At 39.8% G+C, this 19615-nt stretch overlaps 2 protein-coding genes across 2 annotated transcripts in view; one reads left to right on the forward strand and one right to left on the reverse strand.

Annotated features, from left to right (window-relative positions):
* The window catches only part of tmtops2b (teleost multiple tissue opsin 2b), a 35894-nt gene extending 21071 nt beyond the window's left edge, over positions 1-14823 (forward strand). The window contains exons 3-4 of the mRNA XM_069662913.1: positions 7435-7668; positions 14608-14823. Of these exons, the coding sequence (XP_069519014.1) occupies positions 7435-7668; positions 14608-14823 (450 nt within the window). The remainder of the gene's footprint in view (positions 1-7434; positions 7669-14607) is intronic.
* st6gal2a (ST6 beta-galactosamide alpha-2,6-sialyltranferase 2a) overlaps positions 7714-19615 on the reverse strand; it is a 64966-nt gene continuing 53064 nt past the window's right edge. The window contains exon 7 of the mRNA XM_069662912.1: positions 7714-11853. Coding sequence (XP_069519013.1) covers positions 11606-11853 — 248 coding nt within the window. The 3' untranslated portion in view covers positions 7714-11605. The remainder of the gene's footprint in view (positions 11854-19615) is intronic.

Consider the following 19615-nt stretch of genomic DNA (forward strand, 5'->3'; position numbering starts at 1 on the left):
CTGCTAAAGCTGCTCCCCCTGTGTTTTATACGTGTGGGCCTGCTCAGTCCTGAGAAGATATTTAGATCTTTATCAAAGCAAAATTTCATATCGACACTGACAGAGTTTCTCCTTCCTTTGAGTTCAATGTAAGCAATACTATAGGCGGAAAATGTCTCTAAAGATCATATAAAAGAATCTTATAGCACATTAGTCGTCTGAGTAAGATGTCAAGTGGGCGTCTTTCAAGGTAGTTTTCTTCTTTTTAACAGTCCAAGCTTCAACCTAGCTCTCAAGTTTGCTGTAATTAATTTGATTCATTCTACAAGCTAATCTCAGTGTACAAGGGCGACAATAAGAGCTGACAGCAGGTGTTGAATAGATAGGTGAGAGTCGATTCTTCAGTGAGCTTTTGAAAAAAGTTTTAAGACCTTCCTCCAGACTGTGACATTCAGCTGTGTAATGCTACAACTTACAGCAAGAAAGTTACACAGCTGGTCCTTGAGATTCCGTGCAGCAACAATACCGAACGTTCAGCACACACAGAGGAGGTCTGATGGTGGAGATGCTGCAGCAGACAGCATGAGCATACCAGCAGAGTAATGCGGAGACGTTTCCAGGTTGTAGACGCTCGTCTGTGCAGCTGAGCGTGTGTGATTGGGTGTCGCGAGCCAGACGGCTGGTCAGTGAGTCACTGAAGCTTGAATGAGACAGCTGATGGCAATCGACCAATTTAGTGCAGAATCTGAATTCTGACGTGTAAGGAGAGCACGGTCCGGAGCAGGGTATGTCGGAGATAAAGGATCGACCTGAACTAAACACCACCTACTGAGCAATCAGGTGTCTTGATTCAGGAGCTTTGAGAGCTGATCATGAGAGGGAGAGAGAGAGCGGTGAAACACTTCTGCTCTACGGTCTGTTTTTTGATCTGAAATCTGTTCATGAAAGATATTCATCGTGCTTTACTGATATACATCTACAATAGAGACTGATCGCAGTGAAGCCTTGCACTTGTTGTACTTATAAGATATGAAAGTCTTCTTACCGAGGACCTGATCCCAGCCTGACCCCTCTCCTCACAGACAGCCTCTTGTCAGTCCCAGATGTGTCTCAAGGTAGATCTGACCAGCAACAGGCCAGCCACGCCCTACGGGTCTGGTGGCGGCCTAAAGCAGACAACAGCATAAAAACCACAGTAGAGAAGGGGGGGTGAAGACAGGAGAGAGGTAATGGGAACAAATACAAAACTCTAACTTATCCCGCCTAATGTATTGCACCTTTTGTTAGTGACGTGTATTGCTTTGTTTGATGTCACCAGCTTTGCACTAATAAAAAAAAAATTTTAATAAATAAAAAATAGATAAATAAATTGTGCTTTTAAGCTTATATAAAGTTTTATTTGCTTCTTAAGTCCGTTTGATACGTGCTGAGGCTTAAAGAATGAGACTTGTCGCTGTGTGTGATTGGTCATACGGTGCAGACTCCACCCCTTTTATGTGAACATGCTCATAGAAACCCTGGGTTGATTTATTGGGTCGATAACCAGCGTCATGTGACTGCTCAGCGTGATTTGCCTTCGTTAGGTCAAGTGAAACCAGTGGTCCGTTTCAGAAAGCGGGTTTAGTGAAAACCCCGGGTTTGTCTGAAATGAGGGAAACCTCGGGTTTGCTGTTTCAGAAAGAGAGATAACTTCAACTCTGAGTTGGTTACTACGGCAACTATGTCTGTGAACCTAACCTGGTCGGGAGCAGGTTTTCCGCAGGAAACTCCAAGTTTCGCTCGGTCTCCTCCCTAGGCTATAAAACCCTCATTCGACTTCCTCATTCATTCAGCCCATCTCACGCGTGTGTTTGGGCGGTTACCGAATTAAAAGAAGAAACGTTGCGTCTCTGTGCAGCTCTGATGCCTTTGTAAAAGTCTTTTATAATTATTTTAAAATAACCAAAAGACAAATCTGTGTCAAAGTCCTCATTTGGAGATTTTCCACCACCACTGCTGAGAGCACTCAAATAAGACAAATGATCATTTATTTGGTCCTCTTCATTTCCTACCAATACAAAAGCAGCCGTTAGTTATTGGAAATATATATATATTTTTAAAACTAACACAATTTAGTTAAATCAACTAAACAGGATTTAGGTGAGAGAATATACTGTATGTGAAATCAGTATTATGTTAGGGATAAAGCTAATGCACTTCCGCTGAATGATATTTCTGTCACGGTTTCAGATTAAACAAAAAGGTGAGGACCCAGAAGCAGACTTAGATATACGGACTTAATTAAATAAAAGGCAAAATGCACAAACAAAATCTAAACTCCAACAAAAGACAAAAAGGAAAATCAAAAGACAGAGCAAAAAAACTTACAAACAAAACCAGGAACAGGAAATCCAAGGGAACGAGAAGCTACGAGGAAATCGGGAGGCACGAAGAATATCCAGAGAAGACACGAGGAACAAAATCACACCAGGAAGGTCAAAAACATAGACTCCACAGGATAGAGGACAATGAACTGGCACAGAAGGGAACACAGAGACTACATACACACAGGGTAATCAGGGACAGGTGAGACTAATTAACACAGGTGAACACAATGAGGGCAGGGCACACAATCTGAAAAGCGGGAAACAGAACAAAGGAGGGAAGTAAAACAAGACATGACATACAAGGGGCAAGAACTACAAAATAAAACAGGAAACACTAGGAACCAAACTCAGGACTGACAGGACTACAAAGTAAAACATGAAATTCTCTAAATGAAATGCACAACTAAACCAGACTAATACCAAGACAGGAACACAATGATGTTCTGGTATTTTCTTTTTAAAAGCTTCCATGTACGTTTTTCTCCCGCTGGATTGCTCCTAAATTAATATCAATTTAAGCTTCTCTTCCAGCCGTGATTCAACAAATAGACCAGTTCAAACTTACGCGTTTACTCGAGCAGCAGTTTCTTCCCACGCCGCTTCTCTCTCTTTTGCAGCTGCAGCCATGTTACTTTATTTTTTCTTAAAACATGCTCTTATTTGTTGAACGTCCGCATGAGGATTTCAAGCTCCCCTGGTGTGACGTAGGAGGACCTCTTTTTGTGTACCGTTGCCATGGTGAATCGTGGTATCGGGGCTCCATTAATGCTGGCTTTTTATAGTCAGCGTGCACGCACTTAACAGCAGTTTTTTTCCCCTTCGCATTGGCTTCATTTCCAACACCAAGGTTGCCACTTATCTTTACTGCCATTTGTGGCCAAACGTGGTACTGCAACGAAAAAAAGTACTCAATTGTCCCAAACAGGAGGTCTTTTAATCAATACAGGTTTTGTATTTGTAAAACATTTCTTGAGTCTATAAAATATTCTAAAGTTAGAGAAGCAGAGACATCAGAATACACATGATCAGCAGAAGTAAACTTTTTTCTTATGTGGTCAATTTGATGCAGAAGAAATGAAGCAGCGCGCTACCTCAATTCCCCTCTGACTCTCAACAAATCAATGGTAATCTTCAGATGCAGGAATAAACCAGACTGACAGGAAAACAATTAACTGACACTTCCATGCACAAAGATAAATGATGTGTTCAAATCCGCCTTTAAATAGATTCTGTGCTCTGAGTAACTTACACATCCGTGAGCAGAGCAGAGCTTCAGCTGGCACAGACTCAGCCTCCGGTCGTGAGAACTTAGAATCATTTGAAGTAAGCGTGAGCGACTTTCACATTAAAAGTGGAGCGCTCGGTGGGCTGCGCTGAATATTTGAGGGGACGTCGTGCTGGGAGCTGTCGAAACTCACACTAATTTGAATGTATCAGCATAACAGAAGGCTGGAGGAATGGCTGCGATTAAAGATGAGCCATCTGATGGTAGAGATTGAAGATGATAACGGTAATTGGATCAGGATTAAGATACAGCCGGATGAATTCTGATTAAAAGTCAAGAGATAAGAAGTGAAAGTTTAGTTATGGAATTTGTTTATGTGTAAGTAGGGGCGGCACGGTGGGGCGATGACCGTCCCGTGCCTCACAGCAGGAAGGTCCCTGCTGCCAATCCTGGTTCGGACATAGGGGACTTTCAGTGAGGAGTCTGCATGTTCCCCTCGTGCATGCATCCAGTGTACTAACCCGCCTCTTGCGCAGCGACAGCTCCAGCCCTGCCACGACCCTGAACAGGATATGATAAATAATGGATATGTTCACTGGAGACTCTAAATTGTGTATGCTTGGTTGTCTGTATGTGTCAACCATGTGATTGACTGGCGACCCACCCTCGCCCAATGACAGCTGGGATAGGTATATTTATTGTGTTAAAGGAACAGTCCGTGTCTGAGCTGTGAGGTCTCAGGAGCAGGACCGGGTTCGCATTTGGTTCGACATTGTTGGATATGTATGTTTGTGTGTTACATTTTAATTTTGTTGCTGTCATTCATGATGACTGGGCATCTTTTGCTTCTGGTGCACAACACTTAATTTCCATAATATTATGTAATTAGCACGGCTGAAGTGGAATATCAATGAGGAGGTTCTTTTTTTTTTTAGCTTCTTGCCTCCCAGAGGGTGCTGTGTCACTCATAATCTAAATCTAATCCTTTATTGCTGCAATTTATTTTAATCACGTGAAGCATGCTTCCTTATCAAGATGTGTTTTATCAGATGTGACACGTGGTTAACTGGAATAAAGAGGAATTTACTTTAGCTTTTAAATACTGGTTGGTTTTGGTTTTCAAGCTTTGAGCTCAAAACATCTTATTCCAGCCACGATTGAATGTTTGAGGTAAAATGCATCAATGTGTGATAAATGTGTGAGTACAGGATACTGTATATTTTGTATTTTAATCAGTTAAAAGTCAGTTAACTTGAGAGCTTTATATTAAGAGAGTTGCATAGGTTATTGTCGCATATCGTAAACCTTAGACCTCATACCATACTGTATTTTCTCATCCTGCATACCATGTCACTTTATCCCATGACTGTCACTTTAACTTGTCACTTACTCCTACTTGTATAACAGTTGTATATACCTTGTATTTTTTATTTATCGATATATTCTTATTTTTATACTGTATTTACTGACTTGCTATTTTGTCTTTGTACTGCTGCAACACCCGAATGTCCCCCCTGGAGATCAATAAAGGATTATCGTATCTTATCTAGATTCTTGTACAGATGGCAGTAAACGTTTAACCTTCTTAGGCCATTGGGACTTAAACATACATGGGCAACGTGCTTGTTGTGTTCGGAATGCCATACTATACTAGCAGTGCGTACTGATTTGAGCAAAATGTAGTATGTAGTATGCAAACAAAAGCAAAATGTGCAGTGTGCTAAAATTACCCGGATGTCGTACTGATTGTTGATATGCATCGGACCTACCTCGCCTACTGTATCCCACAATGCAAAGCGCTGGAATGTCACAGCGGCAGTTGAAATGACGGACAACAGCAGCATTCCAGCAGAAGGGGGCGCAATAGCTAAAGTGGCGGTGGTTATTATTTACTTCCACCTGGCGTAGCATACTGGAAGATGAATTTGAAAAGCTCCTCAAAACTATAGATTACCGCCGAACGCAGTATGCAGTATATAGCATGCGGTATATAGCACAGTATATAGCATGTATTTAGCATGTAGTATATAGCATTTAGTATATAGCATGTATTTAGCATGTAGTATATAGCATTTAGTATATAGCATGTATTTAGCATGTAGTATATAGCATTTAGTATATAGCATGTATTTAGCATGTAGTATATAGCATGTAGTATATAGCATTTAGTATATAGCATGTATTTAGCATGTAGTATATAGCATTTAGTATATAGCATGTATATTTAGCATGTAGTATATAGCATGCAATATATAGCATGTAGTATATAGCATGTATTTAGCATGTAGTATATAGTATGTATTTAGCATGTAGTATATAGCATTTAGTACATAGCATGTAGTATATAGCATGCAGTATATAGCATGCAGTATATAGCATGTAGTATATAGCATCTATATAGCATGTATTTTGCACGTAGTATATAGTATGTAGTATATAGGATGTAGTATATAGCATGTAGTATATAGCATGTATTTTGCATGTAGTATATAGTATGTAGTATATAGCATGTATTTTGCACGTAGTATATAGTATGTAGTATATAGCATGTAGTATATAGGATGTAGTATATAGCATGTATTTTGCATGTAGTATATAGCATGTAGTATATAGTATGTAGTATATAGCATGTAGTATATAGTATGTAGTATATAGCATGTAGTATATAGCATGTATTTTGCATGTAGTATATAGCATGTATTTTGCATGTAGTATATAGTATGTAGTATATTGCATGTATTTTGCATGTAGTATATAGCATGTAGTATATAGTATATGGCATGTAGTATATAGCATGTATTTTGCATTTAGTATATAGCATGTAGTATATAGTATATAGCATGTAGTATATAGCATGTATTTTGCATTTAGTATATAGCATGTAGTATATAGTATGTAGTATATAGCATGTATTTTGCATTTAGTATATAGCATGTAGTATATAGCATGTATTTTGCATTTAGTATATAGCATGTAGTATATAGTATGTAGTATATAGCATGTATTTTGCATTTAGTATATAGCATGTAGTATATAGTATATAGCATGTAGTATATAGCATGTATTTTGCATTTAGTATATAGCATGTAGTATATAGTATGTAGTATATAGCATGTATTTTGCATTTAGTATATAGCATGTAGTATATAGTATGGCATTTCGAACACAGCCATAGTCACATCAACAGCCTGTTCTCCCCGCTGCCCTCAGTTAGACGGAGGAGCAGCTTTTTCCACCACTCTATAAGACATTTAAATAATTAAAACCTCCACACACACAAGCGCAATTAAAACCCTTAAAAATGTCTTGAATCTTGTTTTATTTTGAAAGGAAATTAAAAGTAGAAAAGCCCATAAAAATATGATTTACTCTATACTTAAAACTTGATGGATTTTAAATAACAGTTCCCTTACATATCTTATGTTTAAGCTTTTTTTCATCACTTCGTTAACTGTTTCACAGAGAAGTGAAAAGCAGAGTCCAATGTAAAACGTTTATATCGACAGGTCCTGTTAAACTCAGGGTACAAATGCACTCCAGTTTTATTCCATTTGAGTGCATTTTGTCGATGGACGTAGCATTACAGCTTATTCAATCAGTGCACACGAGGATGCTTTTATATGCAGGATTAAAACAAGGAGAGGCTACATTAGTCTCTGTTAGCACTGCACTTCTCTTTGAAGTGTTCAAGGTTTAACCTAGTGGAACTCCAAGTGAAATGAAAGGAAAACACTCGCTGCCTTGAAAGCTGTCATGTTCACTTCCATTAAATGAAAGGAGCACTTGACCTCAGCACATAAAGAAAAGACCACAGTGTGATTGTTTTGCTCTGGCTTCATTAAAGCTCTCCGACTCTGGCCACAGGTGGGGAAGATTCGAAAGACAGCCGCCCGGAAGAGAGAGTACCACATCCTGTTCATGGTTCTGACCACGGCGGCCTGTTACCTGCTGTGCTGGATGCCGTACGGAGTCGTGGCCATGATGGCGACGTTCGGGCCGCCCCGCATCATCAGCCCCGTGGCCAGCGTGGTGCCTTCACTGCTGGCCAAGAGCAGCACCGTCATCAACCCGCTCATCTACATCCTCATGAATAAACAGGTGAGTTGGCAGCCCACGTAAACTTAATGACACGGACAGTTTGACATGTACAACCAATTTATTTACACGGTAAAAAAAGACAAATTACAACAGCTGAAATCATACAAATGGTCTATTTAAATATCAATTCAAGTGTAAGAAGAAGAAATTTCACTAACAAATCAAAGTCGAGAAGGACACCCTAAGGCTGCTGGGAGTGAAACAGGACCTTCACTCTTATTATGTCCAGTCACGGATGCTTCTCCTTCCTCCTCTTTTCAGGAATACTGCAAGAAGCTGCAGGAGAGAAACTGAAATGTTTGACAATCCTTTAGAGGCAGTGTGGTACAGCGATTCCCACAATATTGAGTAAAAACAAGACATGAAAAATAGGCCTTCAGAGAAAAGAACAATAAAGAATGTAAGAAACAGTGTTGGCAAATATGTCCTCTCATCTCCCGACTTCACCACCGGTGAAACAAAAAGTTAACGTCACATTTCAGGAGAACATGTCCTGTGTTTAATAACTGCAATATTATTTAGTCTTAAAAAGGAATAAGATTATTTTCTACTGTTAGCATCCCAAAAAGAAGCAATAGCACCTTAGAAGACCTGCTATTACTCGCTAACTTTGCCGCGCTTACCCCTGCTGAGACAAACTAAAGATGGAGTTTGGCACATTATTTAGATGCAAGGACGACGTTTTCAGAAGGAGCTGCACTTACTTAGTGCTCCCCACTGTTAGCTGCACCGCAGCTGGATGTGACCTCCCTGCCCACAAGCATGCACAACAATCTGCAAAACACCACTTAAGAAAAAAAAAAAAAAACTTATAGCACACTGGCCTCTTACAACATTAATGACAATGGTGCCTACTTGCAGCACAGTACAGCACAGACAGTTTGAGACTATTAGCCCTGATCCTGATTTGCATGCTCTGTGCATTGGAAAGTAATCAAAGTTATTAGAAATATACATGTAGAATATGTTCAGGGTTTTTGCACCTTCAGTGTGTTACAATCACAAGCAATAAAACATCCGATCAGAAAACCTACAGCAGAGCTGAGAACCTGCATGGTCCAAAAGAAACCGAAAATCTCCTCAAGCTTCAAAAACAGTTTCTCTATACTCCTTTAAACCTCTGCTTCTGTCCTCAAACAGGTACTGACTTAACTAGATTCCTTCTATCAACGTTTCTCTAATAACATGCAAAATCACTTCAAACTGGGGCTGGGCATCAAACCATAGTACTATTTGCACTTTGAGCTCAATACATATGTTCATGTGCATCAGACACTGAAGTAGGGCTGGGCGATACGACCAAACATACAGTATATCTAATCTGAGACCAACATGCGTCAAATGTCAGATGTTTCTATCTACTTTCTACCGCGGCAGCTGCAAACTAAAGAAGACTGCTTTATGGCAAAATGAGATTTACAGAATTTTGCATCAATGTGATGAAATACTTTTGCGTCATTTATGTAATTCATTGAATTAGTCCTTCCCATTGAGTTGTTTTATTCTATACCTACAATCAGTTGCCACTTTATGAGGTCTAATGCAGTCTAATGCAAGAGTCTCACTATTGTTTGTTACTGAGACTGTTTTAAAGACATTTTTGTCCTTTTATTTCAATGGATTTATTGCAGGGACATTGTATAAGACTTAGTTTTAGTTAAAGTTATAATCTCGAAGATCTCAGTTTCGTCCTCTTTGGCGGCAATAAACAGTAATTGCGGGAGCACACGTCCCAGATATCCAGACAGTGTCGCATGTGTGACGTCCACGGTTGGCTCCGGTTGTAACTCTTGATTTTCTTCACCGACGGTCGATTTCCTTTTTAGACTGTTTGCCTTCATCTGAGCGTGGAGTTTGTTTCTTTTTCTGTGGATTTTCATTCTTTAGTTGCCGTGGTTACTCGCCTGCACGCGCGTTGCAGCCTCCTCTGCGGGGAGGGCCTTCGAGGCAGGACTGAGCGCCGCAGAGAGAGAGGTCTGCTCTCTTCTCCATCTTACCTACTGCAAATCTTCGAGACTATTACTTTAAGTCTACCTACTTAAAACTGAGTATAGCTTCCTCACGCTAAAGAGCACTAACGTTTTGCAGCATAAAACACTACAACAAAAACTTTGATCTATATCACCCATCCTTACTGTCAATAATCAAATGTTGTTGGATGTTTCTTTTCTTAAATCAGGTTCAACCCAAGCTCTTTTTACAGTAAAAAAAAAGATACCCAGCCCCCTCGATACAACGAGTAACCATAGCCCCAGAATCATCTACATACTACAACTACAGTTCCATCTATGTCAACATACTGACTACTCAAAGAAACATCTCTCTGACAACTTTTCACATCTTATATCAAAACCACGACCAATGGCACGAGAACATTTTGTAGCACACTCAGCTATAAAAATCTCTTGTTATAGGCAAGATGTTTGTGACCGTCTGCAGCAGAAATCACAAGCACAGCCCCTCCTCCCCTCTCCTCCCCTAACAACCCTTTCCAGCTCGCTGCAGATGTGGCACTGACTGACTGTAAACATACAAAAAAAAAAAATCATCGTAGCCGGAGACAAAGCAATTTTGATGACATTACCAGCTAAAATTCCTCTTTTATTATTTTCTCCACTCGGAGCTGCAGACAGGTTCACACCGCTATTAGAGGACTCAGGAAATATGAGACATTTATAGATGTAGGAAATGAGCTTAATGCTGTTACGTGACAAAAGAAATAACCCTGCACATACAGACGCTGCTGCAGCGTTGCACTCTGGGGAGGCGTTTACATTCAATAAAGGGTGAAGTGACCGTCAGAAATGGTGGTATGGGGGGGTGGGGGCTGGTGGTTGCTGAGGCAGAGCTGAGAATCCCCTGATGCAGCTCACTTCAGCGGCTCCAATTAAACTCCACGTTACTGCAGTCCTGCCACAGTTTGTACTGCATGTATCTGAACAGGCACAAGGCAACCCGAGGAAAGTGTTCAGTCGACCACTAGGCACAGGGTTACGGCCGTTCTGAGCACCGAAGATCCATTTTGGCCCCGTTTATTTTAGCTGTTAGTAAAAAAACCCCCAAAAAACTACTAAACTGAATATGTGATGAATCCAAAAGGACAACCAGTGCCTCCTTTCCTTCTTTTCCTCTTAGTTATTAACTGAGAGACAGGCCTCTTGACACTAAACGGTAGTGGTGGTGAGCTGGCAGGTTGGCATGCACAGGAGGGTGATCTAGTACGAGGCTCGAAAACGTCAGGTGTTTGAAAGAAACCCCTCATGACAACACGGCTTCACAAGAAGATTTCAGAGGAATGTCAAACAGGGAACGCCCGCCACAGAGCGATGACAAGAACAGTAATAAGACCGCTGAGAGCTTCACATCTCTCCTTCAGCCGGCGCGTTCTTCTGCATGAATGGGTATATCTACGAGCTTCATTTCTGACATTCAGCGTGGGTGACTTCTTTGCTTATTCACAACCCTTTGGACCGGTAAAAAAGAGAAAAGAAAATCACAAACATCCACCATTAGAAACAGTGGCATTTCCTTCAAGTGGAGAACCACCCGTACTATTGAAAAATACAGAGTTTACACCATTGAAACACCCAGTTATTGAAAATTCACTTGTCTATCTAAAAACACAGATCTGTTGCTACCCTAGTCAGCTCCACAGCTAACGTGGCTCAGCTAAAGCAGAGAGAAACGTCTTTTTCAGCCCCGTCTCGGAGATTCTTCCTGCCAGGCTCTGTTCAGGTAAACCCTCTTAATGAAGACAAGTTCTCCACGTTGATCCCCCCCTGGAGGGCTATGGCTTATGTTCTTCATGGGTCTCATTTCAAACTTGTAAGCTCTAGCCTCCGTGTCTCCAGTGGCTTTATTGCACCTCTCCCGTAGTCAGCCAGAAAAGGCCAGAGTGTGTTTGTATGTTCGGGCTCAGAGGGTCAGTTCTCATTTCTCAGATGTCACAGTTGACGGTGCTGAAGCCTGGAAGAGTGACCCGCCCCTTCCTCCTCAGGTCCCTCTCGGGGCCTTTGTTGATCCGCTGGATCAGGCTCTTCTCGTACAGGAGCGGATGGTAGGCACCCAGTGTACAGGCGGCGTCGTAATAACGCTCGTGGTAGTGGCACAGGTCCGTCTGCCTCATGGAGGGAATGTATTCGTACACGTGCACCTCCTCGCACAGAGCCATCATCAGGAGGATGCCTGCAATGATAAGAGGAAGAAAAATCAGATTTTAGGCAATATGTTAAAAAAAATACTTCTAGACTAAATCAGTGGTACTTGATGCCAGAAAACCACTTAAGGGTAAAGATGGTACAATCTTGAGTCCATAACTTAATTGTACTTAAAAACTAAATTAGAAAATCTTCACCAAACAGGCTGCCATCTTCTACAAGGTTATAATTTTTAAAGCTTTTTTTCTTCCAGTGAAAGCTAGTGCTCCCTTATGCAGAAACTCAAGAAAACTGGCCCTGAGCAGCTCTCCCAGGGAAGTTTGGAAATACGTGTATTATGTTGTATGGCAACGTTTCTTACCAGAAGTTAAATGAGAGGATGAACACGGCTCTTAATGGGTGTCTACCGTCAATAAGAAGCTACAGCCAGCCAGCAACTGGTTAGCGTAGCTTAACCTTAAGACTGGAAAAACAGGGAGGCTGCTAGTCCGGCTCCGTCTGAAGGTAACGTTATCCACGTCCCTCTGACTTAGTTAACTTAGTCAAATGTTGTATAATGTATTTTTGTTCCATACAGAAACATGGCAGGACTTTAAGGACCTGGGAGGTACATTTTGTTAGCTTTAGCATGAGCTAGTCTAACTGCTTCGCATCATTTCAAGTATTTATGCCAAGATTAGCTAAGCTATATAGCCTCTGGTTATAGCACTTGGTTCATTAGAGAGATATTACGGTGGTATTGTACTTTCCGTTTCAGAATCAAACAACAAACAACAAACAATCTGATCGCCTGTACTGCTTAGCCTGGTTCTAAAACGTCTGAATGGCTGTCCACATCTCAGAATAGTTCAAACTTGAAGGTTTGGTGCACATGGAAACCTTTTTGCCCCAGTTAGAGGAACCGTAGATCCATCACAGCTTACAAGGCAGGATAAAGAACCTCCTATGTCAGCTAGCAAGCTAGCTCGCTAGTTACAATAATGGAAGAATAGTGACAGAAACATGGCAACAAATGTTAAAGCGATTGATTTGAGTATGAGAAATGACTTGAATCAACATTTCTTTGGTTGCACATTGTTTGATTAATCAGATATTTTCTTTCCATTTGCTTCATAAAAAACAATAAAACAACATGCAATTAAATTTGTTGTCAGCTTCTTGTACTTGCATTACCAATTTGCATATAAGCTAGCATTACTATGCAGGGATAAAATGTTCTCCAGGCTGTGGAAATCTGATTACGTAAAGTACAGGAGAAATAATCTTCCTCAGCAGCTGCTCCACACGCACCTTTAGAAAAAGCTTTATCCATAAAATCTTGCACAGTGTCAAAAGTCAAGGACTCAGGTGCAAATACAATTTGTTTTTTCAAGAGGTAAATGTAAATTTCAGCATTTGAAAAGAGCGTGCACGCTCAGCAAAATCCTGCTTTAGATAAGGATAAAAATAGAAGTGAATACATAATAAATGAAGACAGTGAGTTTGCCTGCCTCAGCATGCCCTGCATGGTGTCTTTCATACAACGTGGTGCGTGCCGACGCACACAGCAGTAAGCTCGCATACAATTTGTTACCTTTTGTTGGTTTTCATTTCACCTGGATTTGTACCAGTTCTGTTTATCATTTTCTCTCTGCTGATTGTTATTTTGCTCCCACCTCTCCCCCTTTTCCATCGCTGCTCTACAGTATGATTACAATCACCACCAACAAGGACAATCTTTCCTCCAGGATGTGTGAGCGTGTCGTGTTAGTATCTGTTGAATTACTTGGCTTGCTACAGCCTGTTCTCTTCAGTGTGTTTGTAAGAGTGTCGGCCTGGTTTCTTTTTCTTCATAAGATCCAGGAGGTTCCAATCCAACCTTTTCCTTTCTCGCTAATTTTCTTATAATAGGTTCTGAAAAGCGTTTTTTTTTTAGCTTTTCAGAAGATCTGTGTCCTTGTGTAAGATACTGGAAGGTAAAATTGCTCCCAGCAGCTGTGCCATCATAGTGTGATTATGCGTATGAATGAGAGTTGTACTGACTTGTTGCCTGATGAGCCTCTGCTTTCAGTGTATGAATGTGTGAGAGTGAATGGGATGAATGGCTTGTAGTGGAGAGCCCTTTTCAGAGGTCTAAAGGCAGCATATAAGTGCAGGCCATTTACCATAATTATCAACAATAGTAAATCAAATCTCCTAAGCCGCATTAGACCACTTTTGAGCTAGCCTCATCAGCCTTTTCAACAGTTATACAAAACCAATGGACACATGCTTTTCCAGGGAAATGATGCTCCATTTAGACATGTTTGGACTTTTAAGTAAATTTCCCTTTAGGCATAATTTGACCATTTTTATTCCCTTTTTTTTTTTTTAATCTGCTTTCCTCAATTGGGACTATAATAAACCAGAATCAGCACAATAGCGCTAATGTGGAATAACGCATTTGTCTACCCTAATGTGTCGTCCCATTTTTATGCAAGAAGCGACTGCGTGTTGACTTTTCTGAGTCTGAACATTCAGATGCAGAGAAACAGCATTGCCTATATTTCAGATGGGCATGAAGGTCAAACTAACCTTAGCGGCCTTAGGGGACCGTTTTCTCTGCTAGAGTGGCACTACCTGTTGACTTCAAAGACATGAAAGTGCACTAAGGCATGATTTCAACCCAATCTAACTCGGAACGACAAACCTTCCCCCCAAGTCTCTCAGAGAGTGTAAAACCAAGGTCAATCCGCCTCTGATGAACACAGGAATTCTCAATTTGAGCTCTTCGGCCATGCTCACAATATCCTCTCTCTCTCAGTTCTACAGGTGTTTCCTGATTCTGTTTCACTGTGACCACTGGTCAGCGGAGAACGGCAACATCTCCATACCCTCGAAGACCACCGTGATCCAGCTCAACCGCCGAGTCTACAGCAACACGGTGGCCTGCACCGCCCAGATCTCCACGGACGCTCTCAACCAGTGCAGCAGCACGCCAAACATCATGCGCACGAATCCACCCGAGGTCCAGAACTGAACGGGAATATTCTCAACACGGCCAGAAAGGAAATGCGGTCGGCTTGAGACCTGCAGTTGTGATGCAAACTACCGTGGAATGTGGACTAAAGCACGACGTGTGTAGAAATAAATGTATTTTACGTGTGAGCTTGTGTTTGTACAGAACAAATCTTTTTTGTGTGTCCATTCAGTTTGTATATTTTTAGTTTGACTTGAACAAGACACAAAAGTACTCTCAAATCTTTTATGTACACTATATGGCCAAAGGTTTGAAAACACCTGAATCTTACACCCATTAGCACCTCATCCCTAAACTCCGAGCATTATTTTAATGCTGCTTTAACAGCCTCCACTTCTCCGGTTAAGCTCTTCACAAGATTTTGGAGCCTGGCATCAGAGATTTGCTTCCCTTAAAGTCACTATGTGAGGTCGGGCGCTGATATTTGGTGATAAGGCCGGGCTTTTAGGCGGCTTCCACTTTATCCCAAAAAGGTGTTTGAAGGGTTTAGCTCGAGTCTCTCTGCGGGCCACTCCTGTGCTTGAGTGGAGAGAGGTTTAAAACTCTAAAACCATTTCGTTATGGGTCTCACTCTGTGCAAGAATATTACATTTTACTTTACCACTTCCTGTCTCGAATATAATGCGTGTTATAGCATTATCATCTACTTTTGGCCACATAATGTACTTAAATGCACCATTAGTTTTATTAGAATTTGATCAATTCATAATGCTAATTGTTTGAACAGGTTTGAAACGTGTACATGATTTTTGTTGACTGTAAATGGCATCACTAACAAAGCACAATTCCAATCAGGGTGAAATTGTTTAAGAAAATTATCTTTGCCAAATATTAATTTTTTTTTAGACTTTTATGGTTAAAAAAAACCTCTAAGATATTTGAAGTTTTATTACGCTTGTAACCCTCAACTATATATTTCATGTTTCCTGAATTCCGTCTTGAAATCCAGATCGTGTTTGGTCTTTCCAACCTGATCTTTTCTACAACACAAAAACCTAGTGCCTGTTTTCTGTTGCTGTTCAATCACTCATGTCATTGTGCCGCTGTAAATGCCAACGCTTGATAATCATCTGTGCTTCTTCAATCAGTGTCAGTGGATCGATGTATTCATGATTCAAGCTCAGTTTTTTTCCCTCCTTTTCACTCTGTGCTGCTCTGTCTGAAAAATGTTGCAGAATCCTAAAAATGATCACACAAAGACCTAATCCTAACTTTCAACTTGTATGTACTGAAAATTTTATAATTTTGGTCTGTGATGTTGCATGATTTTGTTGCATGTATCTTTTTTCAAATTGATTCAATTCAATACATTACACCTGTATTCAGAGGCCATGGGAGGCTTCCACCATGAAGCTGTGCAAGAAAACGATGTGGATTACAGCCACAATGTGTTTAAGGAAAGGGAACGTATGGAAGTGGATCTGGGATGCCAAATGGTGCATCTTTTGTCTGCTTTTGGTTTCCCATGCCTGGAGGGGCGAGATGGGACAAGAGCTGTGGTATTTGACTCAGAGGTAAACAGTATGATCAGCAAAAGAGTAATGGTGAACTGAAAGACAATATGTGATGGCTGAGGAAAACCCATACCATGCTCACAGAAGCATCCAAGCTTCTTGAACGCATCTGTATGACTTTTTCACAACAGCTGACGTGTGGTTTGGAGGGTTTTTCCACAGCTTACAAGAACAGGAAGCAACATTCACAAAGCATCGCGCAGAGATCAAGAACGTTTGATACAGACTGGACTTGCTCGTGTTGCAGATGCTCTGCTGAGAAACAGACATGGCTGACCTTCTCGCATCAGGGTGGTGATGAGGCTCTCTGACAATCTGACTTAAGCCCGCCTGGAGTCAGTTCCAGCTGTGAGTGGATGCTAACCCCAAGTGACTCTAAATGACAGGAAGTCATTTCATTGTGTTTTACTGTTGGTTTTCATTGTTTTAATAAATGTCATTGCTGTGGAAGAGAATCGTTGCTGGAGGTTCTTGTGAGAATGATATGAAAAGGAACTAAATGAGTGAGATCATGGTGGTCTAATAAAATGGGACATGTGCGGGTCTGATGCTAAATTATTGTAATATAATGTATAATAATAATAATAATATATATGTAGATAATAAAGATTCCTATTTTTTTTTCGGAGATGAAAAAAGAACATCAGGCATTGTTTGACATTTAAACTTCGAGTGATTAATTCATGATTAATTGACTTGATTAATTTATGAGATTGAAAACCTATATTTGATACGATAGTGTTTTACAACTTTGCTTAAATGTGCATCAACTTCACACAACAGGAGAAAGCAAAATGTAGTTTATAAGAAATGGCAGCATATATACAATTTCTTACGAAAAGGCAGCATATATAACATTTTCTTTAGAAGAAAAGGCAGCATATAAAATTCTCTTTAGAAGAAATGGCAGCATATATAAAATGTCTTAAGAAATGGCAGCATATATAAAATTTTCTTGAGAATTTATGCCAGTATATATAAAATTTTCTTTTGAAGAAATGGCAGCATATATAAAATGTCTTAAGAAATGGCAGCATATATAAAATTTTCTTTAAAATAAATGGCAGCATATATAAAATTTTCTTTTGAAGAAATGGCAGCATATATAAAATGTCTTAAGAAATGGCAGCATATATAAAATTTTCTTTACAATAAATGGCAGCATATATAAAATTTTCTTTAGAAGAAATGGCAGCAAAAATAACATTTACTTAATAAGAAATGGCAGCATATATAAAATTTTCCTGAGAAGAAAAGGCAGCATATATAAAATTTTCTTTAGAAGACTTGGCAGCATATAACCTTGAACTGCACCACTACATATGTTCAATGTGACAGGAACTAAAATGTGACAACAATCTTTAAGTCAAAGGATTGTGTTCATTTTGGATAGAGCCAGAACTCCTAGAAAGAAGCACATCCCATCATGGCAGCTCCACTTACACTGCACAGAGCATCTCCTCCCCTTTTATCTATAATGACAGTGCTTTTCAAGAAGACAAAAAAATTACAGAGCGACCTCAGTTTAAAGAGTAGTCATGGCAACTAAGGACCAAGTCCTTATTAATTTCCTGTGAAACAAAGAAAGGCTCTTGATCTTTTGGAGCTTGAATGCTCTAATTTAAGTCCCTTGGTAAAAGAAAACAAAACAAATGAAGTGTAGAGGGAAACGCATACCCATTTTCAATTCTTTATAATGCTGATGGGCGATATAGAGGTAAATTATTAATGAAAAGATGTTAATTTACATTCTGGAAAAAAAACATGTTTCTAACAAAAGTGAGAGTAATTGACTTTGAACTTTATACACAGTTGGTTCCTGTAAACATCTGGGTAAAAAAAAAAATCTATCTATTTGTTCATGTAGCAGAATGAATCAGCAAGCAGTTTAATTAACTGTATGTGTAGTCTAACACAACATGACAAGAGCAGACAGGAAAGACTCATGTAAGGAACATTAAACATACCGGCCAGATTGGTTTCTAGTTTTTAATTTAATGCTGCCAGTAACTGATTTATGTCATAATACCATGACGTAGTTGACCTGTTGACTTGGTGGTTGTAATGAAAATAAAAGCTCAGCTGACTGGGTTGTAATTTAGCAGGACAGGTTGACAGTGTTTGATGAAGGGTGGATTCAGCTCCTAAAAGATCAGTGTGTGACCTATGCGCCTCTTGGGTGTGCATGTGTGAAATCACCCAGTGTTGTCTGTGGGTGATTGTTAGCTTTTCATTTTGTTGTTTATTTAGTTCAGATGCTTTATTTACAATATTCACACGGTGACCACTTTGCTCTGATATCGTGTTAGGTTGTGAAACTGAAATGTGTTATGTCATACTGCTGTGTTTCAGTCTTATAAACGAAGGAAATTTGACTAATCACTATCATTTCACTGGTTCGAAATTGATCAGAATGACCGTTAGCTACCATTACGAAACAGCTAACATTAGCATCCAACCACTTCCAATCTAACTTTATTGTTAGCTAGGAAATTTGTATCAATTCTATGAAATGATAATGTTAGAAGTGAGTGAATACTAATATGAGGCCTGATCTTTTTGCTGCTTCCAAATTGACAAAAAGACAAAAAGGAACGTTACACAACAGCTAACATTAGCATCAAACCGATTCGAAAGCTAACACCCTATCAAATGGTAGTATTAGATAGGAGGTGGGTAAATGCTTATAGGCATTATCGTTTCACTTCCCCAAATAGATCAGAAAGACCATTGCACGACAGCTACCATTAGCAAACAATTACTAGCTAACATTACTGTTAGCTAGGAAATTCGTATAGTTCAATTCTATCAAATGTTAAAGTTAGCTGGGAAGTGGGTGAATACTAATATAAGGTGATATTGTTTCACTGCTTCCAAATTGATAAAAAAGATAATAAGCTAGCATCACACAGCCGCTAACATTAGCATTCGACAAATTCAAAGCTAACATTACCATTAGCCAAGAATTTGTATTACAATTGGTAATGTTAGCTAGGAATTTGTATCATTGCCGTTAGTTCAGAATTTGCATCATTTAATTCTATCAAACGGTTGTGTTAGCTAGAAGTGGTTGGATGCTAGCATTAGCTGTTGTCAACACAATAAGTCGACATTATCCTTTTGAATCCTCCCTGAGTGCGACGTCAGAGGAAAATAGCTGCTGTCTTAGCCTTTAGCAATCAAAGGTGTCATCCTTCTCGCTGTTAAAGCATGAAATAGAAAATCAGCAGATATTTGATATTTATTTCTAAATTGCTGTGCTAAATATATCTGTAGGA

This window comes from Semicossyphus pulcher, unplaced genomic scaffold, assembly GCF_022749685.1.
Source record: "Semicossyphus pulcher isolate SPU_LCO1_2020_fin unplaced genomic scaffold, fSemPul1.0.p SCAF_15, whole genome shotgun sequence".
NCBI lineage: Eukaryota > Metazoa > Chordata > Actinopteri > Labriformes > Labridae > Semicossyphus > Semicossyphus pulcher.